Source organism: Equus caballus, chromosome 6 (genome assembly GCF_041296265.1).
Source record: "Equus caballus isolate H_3958 breed thoroughbred chromosome 6, TB-T2T, whole genome shotgun sequence".
Taxonomy (NCBI): domain Eukaryota; kingdom Metazoa; phylum Chordata; class Mammalia; order Perissodactyla; family Equidae; genus Equus; species Equus caballus.
In genome coordinates, this window is record NC_091689.1 from 78,552,579 (window position 1) to 78,571,053 (window position 18,475).

The following is an 18,475-nucleotide window of genomic DNA, read 5'->3' on the forward strand; positions in this document are numbered from 1 at the left end:
GAGAGAAGAGGGCAGGTGTCAGCTGTGCTGGGGGTCTGGGAGGCATTATGACTACAAGTAAGGGGTCAGGATCAGGTGACGGACAGTGGGGAGGCAGAGGGGGTGAGTGTGTGCTCACAGGTTGACATATAGGGAGCAGGCGGGAGAGGGCGTCACCTGTAGGGGATGCTGGGGCTATTGGGATGGACTGTTCTCTCTAAGGCTGCCTGCTGTTTCTTCAAAATCACCTCCGCCAGCTTCTGCTTGACCACACTGCTGGCCACGGCACCTGCAGGGGCAGAGAACCGTGAGTGCGTTGGACGTGGTGGAGAGGTGGCCTCCCTGGCACATTCTCTGCCCACTGCCCTGTCCACAAGCCCAGTACAAGGCATCCCAGGGACTCCTCAGGCAAGAGGCAAGAAGCCTGAGCACCCCCCTGCCCCCGACCTACACTCACAGGCAGAGCCCAGCAAGCAGAGGGAGACCAGGCTGGCATCACTCCCACCCCAGCCCTCACATGCCACAAGGGTGGGGGCGGGGGGAACACGCCAGCTGGGAGGTCCCCATCCTTACTTCGCTTGCTCTTGTCCTTATGGAGAAGCTGCCGCAGCTCCTGCTCCTGCTGCCCCACCTGCAACTCGGGCATCGGCGCATCCATTGAGAGCTGTGGGCAGGGCCAGCCGCCCAGGAAGGGGCAAGGAGTGGAGGACTGAGTCGGGGAGGTGTGGGGAGGCTGGGGGGGCGGGGCTGGGGGCGCTGAGCTTAAGGCTGCCACGTGTGCAGGGAGCTCTAACTTTACCCTCATGGGCTCCGCCGAGCGCTGCGGCTGCAGGCCTGTCAGGAAGAGGTGGTGGTGCAGACGCGGGGGGTGCTGCAGGGCCAGCAGCGTGGGCTCCGGTGGGGGCTCCACCGTGGGCCGCTGGCCCACCCGCAGGTCCATGGGCTGGGGCTGAGGGCCTGGCGTGTCTGCACGGGGCCTGGGGCAGCCTGAGGACACACACAGAGAGGGCAGGGTCAGTGGAGAGGTCCTGTGCAGGGTCATGGTTACCGCCTGATCGGCCTCCTTCTGGCTCACTGGACAGTGGCGAACACCCTGCGGGGGCCTCTTCCTCACTTCATCCTCCCCACGGTCCTGCAAGCTAGGTATTTTCAATTCCATTTTATCTGGGAGAAAGGAGGTTATATAAACTGTATGGTTAGGCTATCACTGGTGGTGTTCGGATTGAGCTTTCTGGCGCCCAGCTATAGTGCCTTCCCACTAAATATGTTGCCTCTCCAGACTGGGGGCTGTGGGATTTAGAGATGGGCAGAGGTCCTGTGGTGGTACATTCTGGACGCTGCCCAATCCTTCCCTTCTTGTCCCCTGGAATGAGGATTTGGCCCAGCCAAATGAGCTGTGCTCAAAGACAGGCATCAGACAGGCAATCAGTCCCCTTTGTTCGGCCTCCAACCCAAAGGGCCTCACAGGGTTCCCCCTCAGTCGCCACCCTCCCTACTCTGTTCCGGGCTGTAGGAGAAAGAAGCCGTGCGCAAACCCACAGCCAGCCCTGGCCCGCCACCCTGGGCCTGCACAGCCCGTGGGCCCAGGTGCCTTCATGCCAGCTCTGGGCCTGGCACAGTGAGGATGGCAGGCTCAGCTGCCTCTTCTCCAGTGTCCTCTGCACCCACGCCAGGAACACCGTGCCAAGGCCGTGGGTGCAGGGGCTATTTATAACTAGCTGCCAGACCAGGTTCTATGCCAGCACAGCCAGCTGGGCCAGGCGGGGCCGAGCAGCCAGAGACATTCCGAGGAGCTCAGAGGTGGTGCGGCCACAGGGCGATTATCCTGGAGAAGGGGAGGCAGGTGGGGGTGGGAGCAGGTGCCCTCAGAGAGCTCACAAGCCGGTAACCTTTCTGAAGAGGCCTCCTTCAGCTCAACCAATGCTGGGGATCCCCCATTGGGGCAGCCACAGGCTGTCCTCCGGGCTTGAGGCTGAGGGGACTGGAAGGCATGTGGCAAATCACCAGCCAGGGAGCCAGGAAACGCGGCCTCCAGGCCCAAGGCAACCACTACTAATCATGACCTTAACATCCGTAGCACACGTGCACGGCGCCCGCAGAACACCTTCACCTCATCCCCCGCGTAGTTATTACTATTCTGTTATCCCAAATGAGGAAACTGAGGCTTGGGCGAAGGGACCTGCTCAAGGCCACCCAGTTCGGGGCAGAATGAGCACGGGTTCTGGTCTGGCCCAGGCCAGTGCTCTGGCTCCCTTTTCTCATCCACTTCCAGGAAGGCACCTCCCTTCAGGGGGGGGGTTTCACGGGGCAAAGGAAGAGGGGCTGAAGCAGGCTGTCCCTAAGGGGCATCTGCTCTAATAGTCTCTGACCATGAGACGGTGAGATGGAGACAAGGGAGGAGCGGAGCAGGAAGGGGACCGCCACGACCCTCTACACGTCAGGAGACCAGAGGGGACTCCAGATCCTCATTCTGGTTGAGTCTGGGCCTCTGATGCCAACACATCCCTGCCCTAGGAAGGGTCTCAGTCCTCCCATGTCCAGTGTCTTGGCTTCCTGGGGTGATTCCCCTGATGATGCAAGAGGGAGCTCAGGGAACCCAAGGCAGGCCACTAGGACTTGCAGCTTGCAGCTTCCGCCACACACGGGGTATGCGTGGCCCCAGCCCTCACTCCCAGCACTGCCAGGGCCTCCTGAGCAGAAGGCTGCTGGGAAAGCGGGAGGGGCTCTGCCTGCAACTTTGGGAACACCTCTCGGGGTGAGTTAGCAGCTGGGGGTCTCTACAACCTGGTGCTAACCCGGCTTGTTTCAACTTTGTCTCCTACATCTGAACACGAACCCTCTGCCTCAGCCATCAGCTCCTATCCTGTCACAAGCCCATGTACCTTTTGTCCTCTAAGCTTTGCTCACAACAGCTCCCTGCTGGTGCTGTCCTGACCCCTCCATTCTACTTTTCCAGATCCTACCCTTTCCTCCAAGACCAGCTGGTCTTCCCTCTTCCCCTGGACGCAGCCCAGCACCCCGTGTCCCTCCCTCCCCTGGATTTCCACCCCGTTGGTGGCTCTGTGCCCGTAAGCACGGCGGGCAGGTACCACGGCTGAGCTCAGCTGCAAGGGCAAGGCCTTGGTTTGTTTATCGTTCCCTGTCCCAGCACCTAGAACAGCACATGACCCAGGAAATACTGGTTGAATAAATGAATAAATCTCTGTATTCCCCCTAAAATTCCAGGAAGACGTCCTGGCACAGGGATGGGGTTCATTAATGTTTCTTTTTTCCAATCTCTGTATTTAGTCTTTCAGACAATTATACATCTAGGAGGACTAAATGACAACAGGTAGTGAGTTTAATTCTTCTTCGATGAATGGATGAACTCATTATTCAGTCATCCCCTCATTTGGCACTGGTCACATATTGCATTCTACTATGATTTCTCTATTTATGTGTCCTGTCTCCCCAGCCTGCCGGTAAGCTTTTGGACTGGAGCAAAGAGAATACCCGGCCTTCACTTCTCCTGCCCTATGCAACTATTAGGGGTCAGGTACGTCGTTTGCACCCAGTAGGCTCGCAGTGGATACTGGCTGAAGTTAAGGAAGGGGCAGCCCTCATCCAGTCCAGCCCCACCCGTGCCCCACGGGGATGCCCTAAACCAGAGCAGCAGGAAGTCCACCCGCTCCTTGCCCAGTGCATCCTAACAGCAGAGGAGGCAAAGAACCGTGAGAGAAGCAAGGAGAGGGGTTCTTTCACTCCCACCCGAGAGCGTGAAGCATCTTTCCATCCTGCAAGGGCTGCCCTGCCGGCCTTGCAGAGCCAGTGTGAGGACTGGAAGAGTCAGCAAACAAGAACATGCCGCCTCGCCCAGAGCCCATGGGAGGCGGGGGTCTGTGGAGGACTATTAGCTTCCTACTTGCCTTCCTGTCCCATGGTGCCCAGCAAGGACAAGAAGAGCACCCTGCCTTTCCTCTCCCTCCTGTGCTTCCTGGCATGGGGGCCAGCCTGGATCCAGAGCAGCCTCTTATCCCCGCTCCTCACCCTTTCCCCATGAAACCCCAACTTCACTCCTCCCCTGGAACCCTAACCTCCCAACACTCTGGACAATCAGCCAGCTCCCCTGCAGAACCACCCCTCAGCTTTCCATTCTCATCTGCCTCTTCCCACCACGGTCTCCCTCGGGCCTGGCTCTTACCTGTGCCAGGGGGACGGGGGCAGTGGGCACCCAGGCTCACCTGGGTCCCATCTGTAGAGAGGAGAGAGATGGAGCGAAGGGGATGCAGGAAGGGGGCCGGGCAGGGGGAGGAGAGAGGACCCAGCCAGGCACGCTCCCTACCGCTCTAGGAAGCCCCACGCCAGCTTGAGCACTCTAAAACCTGGCACCTCCACCAGAAGCTAACCCAAAAGAGCACTCCACCCATTCCTTTCCTCAAATTCCCAAGCTGGAGGACAGCAATCCCAGCTCCCTCTTCCTCATCCAGTCTACCGTGAGAGTCGGACATCTCGCCCTGCTCGAGCTCAGTCCATAGCAAGAACCTAAAGAGGCCCCAGTTTATCCAGCAATGCCCTCAGCTCAGCCTGATGTGCTCAGATACAATCTCCCTGGGCAGCCAAACCAGGCTCCCATAGCCTGAAGGGAAAGAAGAGGGCTGGGAGGTGAGGTGGGGCCGGAGGTGGGAGAGCAAGGCTGGTGAAACCACCCTACAGACACCAGGAGGGAGACGGGGTCAGGAAGAGCAGGCCCGGAGGAGGGAGTGGGGCCAGCTCAGAGGCTTCCACAGTGGCAGAGGGACTGGGTCATGGCCTGGAGGTCAAGTCAGATCTGGCAGGAGCTGTGAAGCAGCAGGTCTGGAACCTGAGGACCCCATAGTAGGAACCCACTTTCTCCTACTGCCCCATCCAGTGTCCTGCAGCTTCTGTTCCTGAAGAGAAGAGAACCGCTCAGCCTTTTTGTTGGAAAACCTGAAACAGAAGTCTTTCCTTCTGGAAATAGCCACTTCTCCCAGGCTCCTAAGCCCGGTCCAGAGCCCCCTCATCCCGTTCAGAACCCAGGAAACCCTCCGGTAGGGCCTGCGCTGGTCAGCAGCAGAGAAGCCCTGAGGAGCTCAGAGGCTGGCTGGGGTGGGCGAAGACAGAGGTGAGTCCTGAGGCCACCTGTCCAAGATGGACACCTTCCCCTCCTGCTGCCCCAGCTCAGGGCCAAGGGGATAGAAGGCTAGGAGACTGGGAGGCTGCCTGAGAAGGGCATTTGGTGGCCACACAGAAGCCCTCCTCAGGCCGGACTTAGGGAAGAAGGGATATTTTCTGAAGGACAACTAATAGGTGCTGCTCTTTCAGGTCTGTGTCTAAGGGACAGCCACAGTTCCTCTTCCAGAAGCTAAAAAAGGAGCACTCCCTGCAGGCAGGCACCACTGGGGGCAACTCTAGGTGCAGAGGGACTCCCACCAACTGCCCTCAAAACACTGGTGACCCTGCTTCAGATGATGACATTTGGCAGGGAAATGCCACTCCACCTATTCAAATTCTGCCCATCCTTTGAAGTCCAGCCCATGCCCATCTCCTCATGAAGTTCACCCTGACCTCTCCTCTCCTTGCTCCCATAATACGCACTCTGTGTCCACTACCTTAATATCCATTAATCACGGTCCCCATGGCATCATTTGTAAGCCATGCCAATCTGCATCTAACACCTTGCTGGGCCCATGGCAGGCTCTGTTAGGAACTGGTGAATGGAACACAGTGACTCTCTCCTGGCCCCCTGCCTAGGACATGGCCTGAGTATTTCTCAAGGTTTGTGAGCCCCAAGGAACACTGGTGTGGGAGGCACCTCCCCTCCCTAGGACGTGGGAACCCCACCACGGGCTCTCTTAAGACCTCTTCTTTCTTCTGCAAGACCTGGTCCCCCAAGAGAGGTTTCTGAACTGGGCTCCTGGGTGCGTTCCCAGAAGCTCGGTCAGGTCTAGAGTCTCGGGCCTCGGGTCCCCACCTGCTGGGAAATCTCTACTCCCGTTGGTCCCTGCCCGAGGGCTGGTCAGCAGCATTCACGCTCCGGAGCACAGCCAGGTTCTCTGCGCCTCGGTTCCTGATAACTACGGATTCCGGACACCATGCACTCTCTGGATAGGAGAAAAACTAACAGCCCTGAACTCTGTAGTGTTCATTACCGGGCCCAAAAGGGATGTTTTATGATGATGATCTATGATATAAACTGTTCAGAAAAGCTGCATGCGTGCATGCATACGTGTGTGTGTTGCCAACAGGGGCTGAATCCAAAAGCAATTCCTGGAAGAAGTTCTGCTTCTCCCTCAACTCCCTGGCTCTGTGCAGAGAGCCTCTGCGTTCAGAAGAGCCCAGAAAAACCAGAGAGAAGACCCGGGGAACAGCTCACCTGTGTCCCAGAGAGAGGAAAGCTATCTAAAGGCACCCAGTCAGTGGCTGAACTGAAACCAGGAAGTGGACTTTTTGCATCCCAGGCTTGGGGATGAACTTGGGGACCCCTCCTCTCATCGGCCCCTCTCAGAGTGAGGTTACCACTAATTTGGGGTCAGACTGAAATAAAATCAGGAGTGAACGGACCCGAGGGACCGAAAACACTGTGTAGGGCTGGATCCTTCTCCACATGGGTCCAGGCCAGAGGGGAGAGCTCTCCTTTTTGGAATCCTGGCTACCCCCATTTCTACCTCCTTTGGAAGCAACGGCAGTCGGGCACTGAGGCACCTGGGCCTACCAAGTCACCTTCCCAAACCAGAACACCTGCTCTCACCGAGAACCAAATAGCCCCAGAAATCCTGCCCCATGGGCACACCCTGGCCCTCAGCCACCTTTGGAGCAGCCACAAACGCCAACTTCTGTCCCCTGAGCATCTGCACAAGCTGGTCTCCCGCTCCTGCTCTTACCTGCCCAGCAGATGCAACTCTGCCGGAGGCCTGTGCAAGGCTGCAGAAACCTGAGCCCTGCCTCACCACCTGCTCGCCCAGGTGCTTCGGGCCCTTTGTCAGGGAGAGGGCTCCCTAGGAGCACTGCCACCCCGAAGCCCCCTCCCAACGCCTTCAGTGTCTTTTTTGAGGCTGTTCCCAACTGCCTGGTCTCCCGCCTGGCTAAAAAGGAGCAGCAGGAAGACGTAGGCCCCTGCAGGCGAGAGGAAAGCAGGCAGCCGCAGGCCAGGTCCTGGGTTCAGGGCGGACTCCCTCCGCACCCCAAGTTGCAGCTTGGGTTCTACTTCTCTGCCACAGGCGGGACAAAGCCAGACTCCGCATGGGAGCTGGCAGGCAAGATGAAAGCTGGGGGTGAAATGGCTTCAGGAAGATCCAAGAATAAATAAACACGAGAAAGAACATCCTGGTTGCCAGGCCTCCGACACAGAGTAAGGGCTGAGCGCGGAGGGGAAGCTCTTCTTGAAGGCATTTCAGTCACAGGATCTGAGAAAGTTAAGAGCTGATGGGGCTTTAGAGATTGTTCTGGCTGACACTCTCACTTTGCAGAGGAGGAGAGAGGGGAAGGGGCTAGGTCGTGGTCACCCAGCAGGTCAGTGGTACAGCCGGGCCGGACCAGACCAGTGCAGGGGAAAGCCAAGAAGTCAATCCCAAATGCAGGTACTAAATACCACCACGCGACGTCACTGGTACAGTGGTTGAAGGGATGGAAATATACACGAAACCTGGTTCTCACTTTTAAATTCACGATTTTTTAAAAAATTAAAAAGGATACTACTTACAGATACTAAAAAAATTCAAAGAGCCCCAAAAAAGTATAAAACAAAGTTTCTTACTCATCCAACTCTCTAGAATTTCCCTAGAAACAACTCTTTTTAACAGTTTCTTGTGTCCTCCTTCCAGAAATTCTCTTGTTCATTACTAATTTTATTGCTCATTCATTATCTTGGCACTAAGCTGCTTATTGCTCAGATTTATCCAGCACCCAGGGGGCTGCAAGCTGGCTGGAAACTCCTGCCACATGAAGTGATAAAAATGAGGGTCTACGGCACAGAGGGCGTTGGCTTTGAGGTCAGATGGACCTGGGTTCAAACTCTGACTCCATCAGTGACCAGCAGAGAGAGCCGGGGACACGATGTAACCTGGTCAAGCCTCGAGTGCCCCATCTGTTGTAAGAGGCTAACAATACCCACTTGGAAGAGGTCATCGGAGATAAGCAATGCTGTGTGGGGAGCACCAAGGCCACGGGAGGTGCTCCCTCAATGGTTGTGATTAATACTGTTTGCCTCAGAACTTCTCTGCAGCCTCCCTTCTGACATAAGCATTTCAGTGTCTGGTCCCAACTGCATCTTCCCCTCCTCTACCACAGTCTATTTTCTCCCAGATGCATTTCCTGCCCTGTCTCATCCCCTGCCTCGCCCAACTACAATCTCTTCCCTTTCTCTTCCATCTGAACTTCTGTAAACCAACGCTCTACTATGTGCCAGGAGTTGTTCTAAGTGCCTTACGTTTGCTAATTCATCTAACCCTCATGACAAACCTATGACGTGGGTACTGTTTTCATCCTCATTATATAGATCAGTAGACTGAGGCCCAGCAGTATTCAATAACTTGTCTGAGTCACATAACATGGAAGTAGCTGAGCTGGGACTTGAGCCAGGCAATTGGGCTCCAGAACCCATGTTCTCAACCAATACCCTCCGCCGCTCCTCCCCAGCCCTTCCACTCCCCACAGGCCAGCGGGTAGAGAGCAAATGCAGGGCCTAGCTGGGCGTAGGGTGGTAAAATCACAGAGCCTCACAGAACCCTGCTGCAGGTTAGGGGGCCGGAACTGCCTATTTCATCTTGGGGCCCCTGTGAAGACAGTCCTGAAGAACCACCTACAGATGGCAACTGTTGACTTCGCAGATTCCAAGCAATGATTTTGGATTGCATGAGGGAACGACAGATTGAGGTCCTAGAGGAGCATGGGTTTCATTTCCCCTGCTTTCGGGTGCCATGCCACGTCCTCTCTCTAGAAGCTCCCAAGTCCCTTTGAGGGTCTCCCACAAGAGCAAAGCAAGCCCCACCACGCAGGCAGAGGGGCCAGCTGCCCATGGGGCAGCGGCTCGGCTCACAGGTGAGCAGCCTGGGACCTGGGCCTGGCCAGACAAAGGCCTCCTGTCAGTCCCGGGTGAGGGGACTGAGGCTCTGCCGGCTCAGCAGCTGTGCACCGAGCCGGAGGCTGGGTGTGAGGGCCTCGGCCAGCGGCCCGCCTCCGCAGCGAGCATGCCCCTTTCCCGCGCCTGGGGCCCTGTGGCAGCTATTTTTAGCTCTTGACACCTGGGTATTTTGCAGCCGCAGGATGTCCGGTTTGGAGTCTCTTTCTGGGAATCCCACATGCGGCTGTTGTAAACAGCCCCACGCAGCGGTGGCCCGAGTTGGAGCCGGTGCCCCCCCTTTCTGCTGTTTGAGATGAATCAAACAGGAAGCAGACGTAACCATGGCAGCGGCAGCTCGAGCTCCCTGGGGGTGGGAAAGCGTCCTCCCTGGCTCCTTGCCCCCGGCCCCTGGTCCCATATTGCGCTCCTCATGGATGGAGACCCGCTGACCCTGAGCTGGGGCAGCTTGGCCTTCTGAGTCGTGTGCGGCTGCCGGTTTCTGGGACTGATGCTCTCTGGAGTCTCCCCGTCCTCTGGCAAAGAAAAACAGGGGTTCCTCCAAGCCCTGCCCGCCTCTGGGGGCCTCTCAGACCACCGCTCAGTCTTCCCTGCCTGCCCTTTGTGAAGATGTGAAGGGGAGGGCACAGCTACTTGCTCAGGGTGGCTGCCTCGAGAGCCTGCATCCACTTCCTGTCACCCACAGCCTTCTCCTTACAGTGAGGCCTGCCCTGACCACTTAGGGAATTCCTCGTCTCGGCCCCCTGGTCCCACTGCCCTAGGGTTTCTCAGGTCCTGAAAGTCCTCAAAGACACAAGTTCCCACTTACCCTCACTCCCCTGCTCCAGTAACTCCAATCCCTGAGATGGGAAGTTCACCATGATGTCTAACCACCATCTTTCCTATCATAAGCAAAACATCCTGAGCAGTCAAGACAAGGGCCCCATCTGTAACCTGGGGAGAAGAGTTGAGGTTCTGTCAGCTTCTGCCTTTCTCTCTCCCCCTCCCCCACCACCCGGTGCCCCACTTAGACCAGCTGCTCCCTCTTAGCAGCCAGCCCCAGCCAGTCTTTCTCAAGGGCCAGCGCTTGCCCCAACAGGAAGCACGGTCACCGCCCCGGGGCTGCCTCTCAGAGCAGGTCCTTCTCCCTCAGCTCGCATATTCATTCCCTAGCCCTCCTTGTTGCTCCCTTAGCTTCTGGGCCCTCATCGGCCAGATCCTGCTCACCCTACAGCACCCCCGCCCCGTGTCCATGACTCCTGCCTGCCCCCTGCTCTGCCTGTTCCAGGTGCACGTGAGCCAGAAGATGTGCCTTCCTCGGCTCCTCTCACCTGTGCCACCCATGAGGCCGCTCAGCCCACTCCAGAGACTGCCAGGGAAAAGTTTAAGTTATAATATTAATAATATTTATATTAATCATTATCTTATTATAATTATTAATTAACAATATTAGTAATGATCAACCACCATATAATGAATGCTTACTGTGCTAAGCATCTTACTTGTACTATCTCACAACAACCCTATAAGGGAGATACGGTTATGATCCTCCTTTTACAAAGGAGGAAACTGAGGCTCAGAGAAGTTAAGAAACTTGTTGAGGTCACACAGATGGTAAGTGGGGCTTCTGGGGCTCCACAACCTAAGCTGATGATCACCACAGTGACATGGACAACTAGTTCCACCCACCTCCCCTTAGGCAGTGAGGTGGACACAGTGCAGTCCCAGCATCTGAAGGTCAGGGCGTGACCCCCAGCCAGCAAGTTCCCACAGCGTGCTGGTTCTCCATCCAGAACAACAACAACAAAAACAAAGAGAGAGAATCACCTCTGCCGGTGTCCCTCCCGTGCTGTCTCCAGGAGGCACTCCCTGACCCCATCTTCACTTCCCTTTTCATCTTATATTTTCCCTGCTTTTTATATGTACATGTTACCATTTTATTGTTTCCTGTAAGCTGCCTCCAGCAGGGCATAACTAAACAAGCAAACCTCTCAGGGCTGGCGGGGAGGATCAAACGCCCCTGCAGGCCCTCTGGAAACCGTCAAGCCCAGTATAAAATGCAGGTTGCATAACCAGAGCAAGTCACCCGCCGAGTGGCTACTCAGGAGTGAATTTCCTTGGGAGGAGATGCTCTCTCTTTGTGTGTGTGTCTCTCTCTCAGGACACACACACACGCACACACAAGGGAAGGCCGTGGGCAGGTGGAAGGGATGGAGGCACTCACCAGAGCAGGAGGGAGCACCCACCTTCAGGCGGGGCTCCTGGGGACTAGGAACACAGCCAAACAGCCCCCAGCACCCTTGGGCCTGAGATGGTGAAGGCAGAGGCCACTACAGAGGCTCAGGCCTGCTCCACGGCCTGGGGGCATCACGGATGTGAGTCCATGAATAGCAACAAGCTATGAATGCTGGCACTCACAGGGACGCCACATTAATATTAATGACAGTAGACACCCCAGAGATCCCCATCCCAGATGTGGCCTGCCACCGGCCTTGCTTTGCCTGTTATTTTTGGAAGATGGCACAGGTCTGTCAGGCAGATTCTTCAGGTGACATGACTCCTTTTTGCAGCCAGGGCTGCCCTTGAGACTCGGTGGGCTGGGGTTTCTCCAGATCACAAATCCAGCCAGGGTGCTTACACAGCTTTCAGGGAACTCAGCCACCAGATGCATGGTCCTGGGTACTGATTTGGACAAACCAGCTGCGAAGGACAATTTCTAGCCAACTGGGAATTTGATGAGATGCAAATTTACTGTCGTGGAAGGTGGAGATCACTGACCGAAAACACAGCACACACAGTGTGATCTCATTTTGGTAAAAAGTACAACATAGAGAGGCGTACCAGGAAATGGGCAAGTGGGTGCTGAGGTATGGTGGCAGTGATCTCAGATTGCTGGGATTGTAACGGTTTTTATTTTTTAATGTTTGCTTGTCTGTGTTGTCTGATTATCTACAATGCACATGAACTGCCACTGTGATAATAAAACAGGATACATATGGATATGTGCACACACACAAATACAAAGATGGCACAGCCAGTGGGTAGCAAAGTGAAGTTGCGTCCTCTGGCTCCTGTGAGAACTAGGAAACAGGGCTTTCACCGACTCCACGTATGGTATGCTTAGACCCCATATCCTCCCAGGTTCTGCGTTATCTACAAGCCAGCGTCCTCTGCCTCTCCTGAATCATGCAGAGGGCCTAGCACGGGGCTGGGCACCAAGTCAGGACTTACTTAACGAATGCCTGTAGGCTGAATAATGATCATTTCCTGAAAGAAATGCCTCCTGCCTCTTCCAGGGCCTCTGTGCTGGGAATACTCACGGCTGACATCACTGACCTTCCCATCCCTCCCCTGCCTCATGTTCCTCTTAAGAGCTGCCAGGGAGGGGCTAAAATAAAGGTCACCCCAGCAGATGCTGGCAAGGTACTCCACATCGGGGCCATCAGGGGCGGTCCCATCTCAGACCTTCCCCAGTGCCAGCTGGCTGCAAGGCCTTTGGGTCCCCTGGCATCCTGCCTCACTGGGGGAGGCTGGGGGCAGTGAAGTGAAAGAGAGACAGGGTCCACCCTCTGACTTCTGGCTACAGACTCCTGGTGTTCCAGGCCCTGATGGGTGGAGGAATCTGGAACAGTGAATTTGGTCTGTTTTTTTTCTGTGAACTGGGGCTGGGCCCAGTTTCTGTTCTTCATGTCTTTAACATTCCCTATCCCTGACCTTCAAAAATATGAACAATAACATTAATAATAATGATGAGTATTCTGTGTGCACTGACTTCATACCAGGAACAGCGTTAATGTTACTTACTTCAATCTTTATAGCAACTCCATGAGGTTGAAACTATTATTATCTTCCCATTACAGATGGAGAAACAGGCAGAGAGCCATGTGCCCAAGGTTTGCAGGAGAAATAGGGACTCTGCTGAGGTCATCCCATGCCTCCCTCTGTGCCCTTACAGGAAAGCCCTTTTGCCAGGCTTTGCAATGGGCACAGCAGAGTGTAAGGTGATAATTAACATCTGTAGGGCATTTTAGAATCCACCAAGTGTTTACACATGCCTATGAGAAAATCTCCACTTGAAAGACTAGGAAACCAAGACTTAGAGCCCTTGGCAGCCTTGTACATGGTCCCACAACCATTCGGCTGGGGTTCAAACCCAGGTCTTTGGCCTCAGATTGGCACATTTCTTCCCTTATATCACACAATCCCCCTGGCCCAACTCTCAAGGTGGCCCTGAGGGCCTGCAAGGGAGATGCATATCCTCTAGAAGCCCAGGGATGAAGCCTGAGCTCAGCCCCTCACCCCGGTGGGGGTGGGGGTGCGGGTGCTGTGCCAGCACCGCATCAGGTTGGAGCTCTTCAACCGTGACTCACTCCTGGGACCCAGGGGAAACAGCCCTAAGCAGCGGGCACACACTGCTGCCGCCTGCCCCGCCTCCAGCTCCCCGCCTCCACATTTGCTAACCGAAACCCGGCTGCTGCTATTTTTAACCCTCCAGCTCCCCCTTGCCTGGGGCTCCCCCCTTCACCCCTGCCCCAACCGGGTGCCACCAGCCTGTCATTCTGAGAGCAGTTCTAGAACCTGAACGCCCAGGAGGGCGCAGCGGATGCCCGTGCAGGCTTGTGGGGCAAGCAAAACAAGCCGGTTACAGCCCAGTCGCGAATTCCCCCACCCGGACTCTTTCCGAACCTGTGGCTCCCAGCCTGCCCCGCTTCTCCCTGCCACCCGGGGAGCCCCAGGGAGGGAGGAATGGGACTCTGAGGGCTGGGGGTGACTGCAGGAGCCAGAGCTGGGCTCCTTGGAATGGGCTCTGCAGGGAGCTGAGCTGCACTCGTGAAGGGGGCTGGGGTCTCCCAGGTTCTCTCCAGAGCAGGAGGCTCCGGTCTCTGACCACCAGGGTTTCCAATCCCTGCAGGCAACATGGGCAAAAAGGAAGTGGCGTGGAGACAGGGTGGGGATAGTGAGTTTAGCCCAGGGCCCTCCTCATTAGGAGAAGTCAGCAAGGCCTGGGAGGCACATGAGTCCAGGGGGGTTGTGCACTTAAAGGGGTTGAGCAGCTTAAAGGAGGCCGAGCGGGGAATGCCAGGCGAGGCAGTGGCGGGGACAGAGGCAGCGGCAGGGACAGACAAGGCCTCTGCTCTTACATGAGGGCTCCTCTGACACTTAGCTCTCTAAGGAAAGTGCCGCACCTTCCTGCAGCCTGCAGCTCCAGGTTCCCCAGGGAAAACCTACCAGGAGAAGAGGTTGGAGGGGAGAGGGTCTGCAGGCTGCCTGCTGATGTGACAGTTAACTTCCTGAGAGGGGGCAGGGGCAGCACAGCAGGGGGACCAAGGTGGGGGGTGGGGAGGCATTGCCTTCTAGCTAGTGTCTGCCCCTCTGGACTTAGAGTCTCACCAGTTTGGGGAGAAGACTCCAAGAGCCCAGGGAGGCTCCACGGCGCCCAGCCAGAGACCTGCTCCTGCCTTCTCTCCTGCCTGCTGGGCCAGCCTCGGCCCTCGCCCTGCCTTGTCTTCTCTGGTCCCTGCCCAGCCCTTCTTTCTGGTCTGTTCTCTCTTCCAGGGCCAAGATCCTCTCTAAGCCTTGACCCTTCTCTCCACGGTGATTCCTTAGCCAGGTAAATAAATCCCAGTGGCCACAGAGGCAGCCAGGCTAGACCCAGAGGGGAGGGACTTGGCACCGGAGTTCCCAGGTAGGGAGCTGGGGAGGAAGGGAATGAGCGGGGAGGAAGCTGAGGCAAGAGGGTCAGGAAGGGGGCAGTGCTCGAGAGCTCATGGCCTTCCCAACAAGCAACATGTCTGCAGGGCCCCGGACTTGGCCCCACGAAGGGAAAAGGCTGCTCCCCCAAGCAATGGGGCAGCTTTGATTTCAGCCCTTTCCATCTCTCCCTCCTCCTCTCCCCCTCTGCCAACCTCTGGGGGCTGTCTGAGGAGGGGAGACCAGCTGTCTTCCATACCAGGCAAGAGGCTGGCAATTTGGCTCCAATCTTCAGCCGCCACTCAGCCCAGCTCCCTCATCTGGACCCAGGAGATTCCCAAGCATGGCTCAGAGGCCTCTGAGGGCTCACTTCTAGTCTGGGGAGGTGAGAGAAGGCATCAATGTCAACTTCTCAGGCAGGCCTCCCCTGGCCACCCTATCTAAGGAAGTCCCACCTTGTTATTCTCTATGGCTGCACCCAGTTCATTTCCTTCTTAGGGTTATCACAAGGTGTAACTAGATAGTTATACTCATTTCTTTACTTCTTACTGTCTATCTCCTCCACTAGAGTGGAAGTTCCCTGAGGTCAGACCCTCTGCCTATGTGTTCACTGCATTTCTGTGTCTGGTGCCTAGCACACAGCAAGGCTCAGGAAGTATCTGATGAATAGAGGAATTGCTGAGAGACTGGCTCAGTAAATGGGGCCTCCTAACTGCCAGCATCACCTTTAGAGTTGATGCTCAACAGTTCCAGGATTTCCCCAGGGAGGAGGAAGCAGGATGTACCAGGAAAAGCAAGGTCAGGAAGCCGGGACCCCAGGGGAAAGGTTAAGGCCCAGTAAGCGTCCGCACCAACCCTAGCTGGTCCACTTCATCACACCGAGTACAGATTTGTACACACATAGGATGTACGGGTAACCCCTGGACAGGTCTTGAAAGGGATGTTTTGTTTTGGTTCTTTCTCGTAATGGCCCTGTGTCCTTCGACAAACCACATACCTTCCATGGGTCTCGGTTTCCTCAAAAGAAAAAACAGACAGCTTGGCTCAGATCGGTGGTCCTCAAACATACCTTTGCACCAGAATCACCTGAAGCCCATGTTAAAATCCAGATTCCCAGGCCCTACCCGTGCAGATTCTGAGTCAGTCTGGAACAGGGCCTGAGGATCTTTATTTTTGACTCTGAAGCAAATGGTCCAGAAACTGGCATTTGAGGACCATGGATGAGATAGTGCTTTCCAGCTGACATCTGGACTTTTATTAAAAAGCTACTCCTGCACAGGTGTACAGTCCCCCCCAAAATATGTCTGTATACCCCACACAAAGCCATAAATTGCAAAGGTGCACATGGTACAGATGACACACATCTGTACTACACGTGTGCATACTCCCAAAACATCCAACACAGAGCCACCGCATGGACCACAAATTGCCACGGAACCACCCCATCTACAATACACAGCCCGGGGGCACACACAGACGCCCACCACACACCCAGTGCACACACACACCCGTCACATGCTGACCCACGCTAAACAGATGCTATCCTGAATTTATTTTGCCTCTGGGAACTGGTCCAGGACCAAAGGAGCTAGGCTCTGCTGATGAAAACATCCCTCTGGCCTCTGCCACCCCCACCCCTACCCCTTGCCCCAGGCAGCATGCTGTCCACCTCCCCCTTGTGGAGAGAGGGCTGCTGGGGGAGGGCAGTGGAGAGAGGGGATGAGGAGAGGCACAAAGCCCTCCCCAAAGGACAAGACCCCCCTCCTTCCCTTCCCCTCCAAGAGATGCAAAAGGGCCTCCGCCCAGCTCCCTTTTCAGCCCACTTGTCTAGATTCCCAGGTCCTGGTCCTAGGGAGCAAAAGGGTTAGAGAGGTGGCCGAATCTACAGACTCTTCTAATACACAGGCCTCTAAGGAAAGGGCTGTCTAGGGGCACCTTCCTGCAGCCTGAAGGCCTGGCTCCCCCAGGGAAGGTTACCACAGAAACGGGAAATATCACAGGGAAACACAATACCCGGCAGGGTCACCTGCTGACCAGGCTTCCTGCTGGGTTGCCCCCCCCCCCCCCATCTCATTGCCCTCACGGCCTCCTTTTCCAGCCTCAGCCTGTACCTCCTCACCAATGCTCTCCTTCCTGCCTCCCCAGGGGTGGGGGAGCAGTCTTAGGCAGAAACTCTGCCTCTCTGTGGTTCCAAACAACAACATCAGGGATGGCCCAGAACTGAGCCCCCCACTCCTAATCCTACCAACGCCCCCACCACAGGAAATCAAAGTTTCCTGTCCCAGAGGAAGTGCCCCATCTAGTGAACGAATCCAACACACACAAATGCAGTCCTGGAGCCTCGAGGGGACAGATGCCCTCCCCCCAGCTCCCAGGCCTGACTCCCGCCCTGCTTCCAGCAAGACCCCACACCCAACTGGAGGCCCTGGTCTCAAGTCTGGCCGAGGACAGGCCAGGGCCAAGGTGTGTGGGGCAGGCATGCACAGGACCTGAGCCAGGCCAGGGGAGGAGAAGGCCAGGAGAATGGGCGCTGACAGAGTTAGAAGGCCTGCTTCCAGCCGGGCTCAGCCTGCTGTTCCCTGGCTGGGTGACCCAGGGACTTGCATCAACTCACCTTCTCTCAGGCCCCTGCCAACTTCAAAATGACCAGCTCTTAATGAAAGGCCAGGAGAAGGAAGATGGAGGAGGTGGGGGTGACACGCAATGCTGCCTTCCAGGTCCTTGGGCAAGCAGGCCTACAGCTACAGGAAGGTCCCCATTTCCACCCCCATGGCCCATGAGTTTCTCACTCCCAAGGTTTTTATACCAGGATTGAGGAGGAGAGAGAGGAAGAGAAAGTTCCAACTCTCATGCCCAGAAGCCACTAGGACAAAAGCTGGGGTCTGTTCTCTCTAAAGGAAGCAAAGAACATGATGGCCCCACATGGGACACTGAGGCATCCTTTATGGTCAACCTCTCCTCCTCTCTGCTCTGGGACGGCACTTAAAATTTCCTCCCCATCTTATTGATGAGGAAACTGAGCGTCAGTGTCAAAGCAGAGTCACTGGTTTGAATTCTTGGGAGGGTCAGTGCGAGACCTGACTGCCACCTTCCCAGCCTCAGGATCCCAGCTTAAGACCTGGTGGCCAGAGAGACACTCACCCATGGGCTCAAGCTAAGGAGCACAGAGGCCTCAGGAGAACAGTGCCCGGGGCCATTCCAGATGGAATACCAAGAGGCAGCTCTGAGCCTGCCTCTGAGCCTGGCCCTGCTGGGCGCAGGAACGTCAAGGAACTAAAGGCAGGGGGAGTCCCAGCAGGTCCAGGACCTGGTTCCAGTCTAGATTCACTGGGTACAACCCAGCAGGACCGTTCTGTGCCTTAGTTCCCTCAGAAGTGACTGCAGAGAAGAAGAAAATTACTTATTAATTGCGGAGGGTAGAGGGAGCAGAGAGTAAGGAGAAAGAGGTGCTGAGCAATGAGGAGCTATGAGGTGGCTTGTGGAAGCTAGAGAAGGAGGCTGGGAAGTGTAAGAGGGTTGGTGTGAGGAGAGAGGTGTGTGTGGCAGCCTAAGCCACTTCAGGGACCTGGCCTTTGGGGTCCTGTTGGGGAGAAATGGGCTGCCAAGGTGCCCCATTAGGGGGTAGGGAACTGAGTCACAGTCTCCTTTCTTTCAGCCCCGAGGTTAGGCAGGGGTCTTGAGGAAGGTCCCCATGAGTCAAGGTGCAAGTCTTGGGAACAGGATGATGAGTTCAGATGCTGAGTCCCAAAC

At 56.0% G+C, this 18,475-nt stretch overlaps 1 protein-coding gene and 1 long non-coding RNA gene across 32 annotated transcripts in view; one reads left to right on the forward strand and one right to left on the reverse strand.

Moving 5' to 3' along the window:
• HDAC7 (histone deacetylase 7) overlaps window positions 1–18,475 on the reverse strand; it is a 35,633-nt gene that overhangs the window by 15,820 nt on the left and 1,338 nt on the right. For 10 of the 31 annotated variants that reach the window (XM_070270213.1, XM_070270208.1, XM_070270199.1 and 7 more), the window contains exons 2-4: window positions 779–966; window positions 553–643; window positions 157–268 (exon numbers count right to left, since the gene is read on the reverse strand). In XM_070270213.1, coding sequence (XP_070126314.1) covers window positions 157–268; window positions 553–643; window positions 779–966 — 391 coding nt within the window. Of the gene's footprint in view, window positions 1–156; window positions 269–552; window positions 644–778; window positions 967–9,863; window positions 9,989–17,866; window positions 18,104–18,475 lie in introns of those variants that run through there. The other 21 variants (XM_070270214.1, XM_070270211.1, XM_070270203.1 and 18 more) reach the window with 6 other exon arrangements.
• Window positions 1,724–6,358, forward strand: LOC138924684 (uncharacterized). Its single transcript, XR_011439749.1, has 3 exons — window positions 1,724–1,779; window positions 3,434–3,514; window positions 6,225–6,358. It is a non-coding gene; the product is annotated as an uncharacterized lncRNA (long non-coding RNA).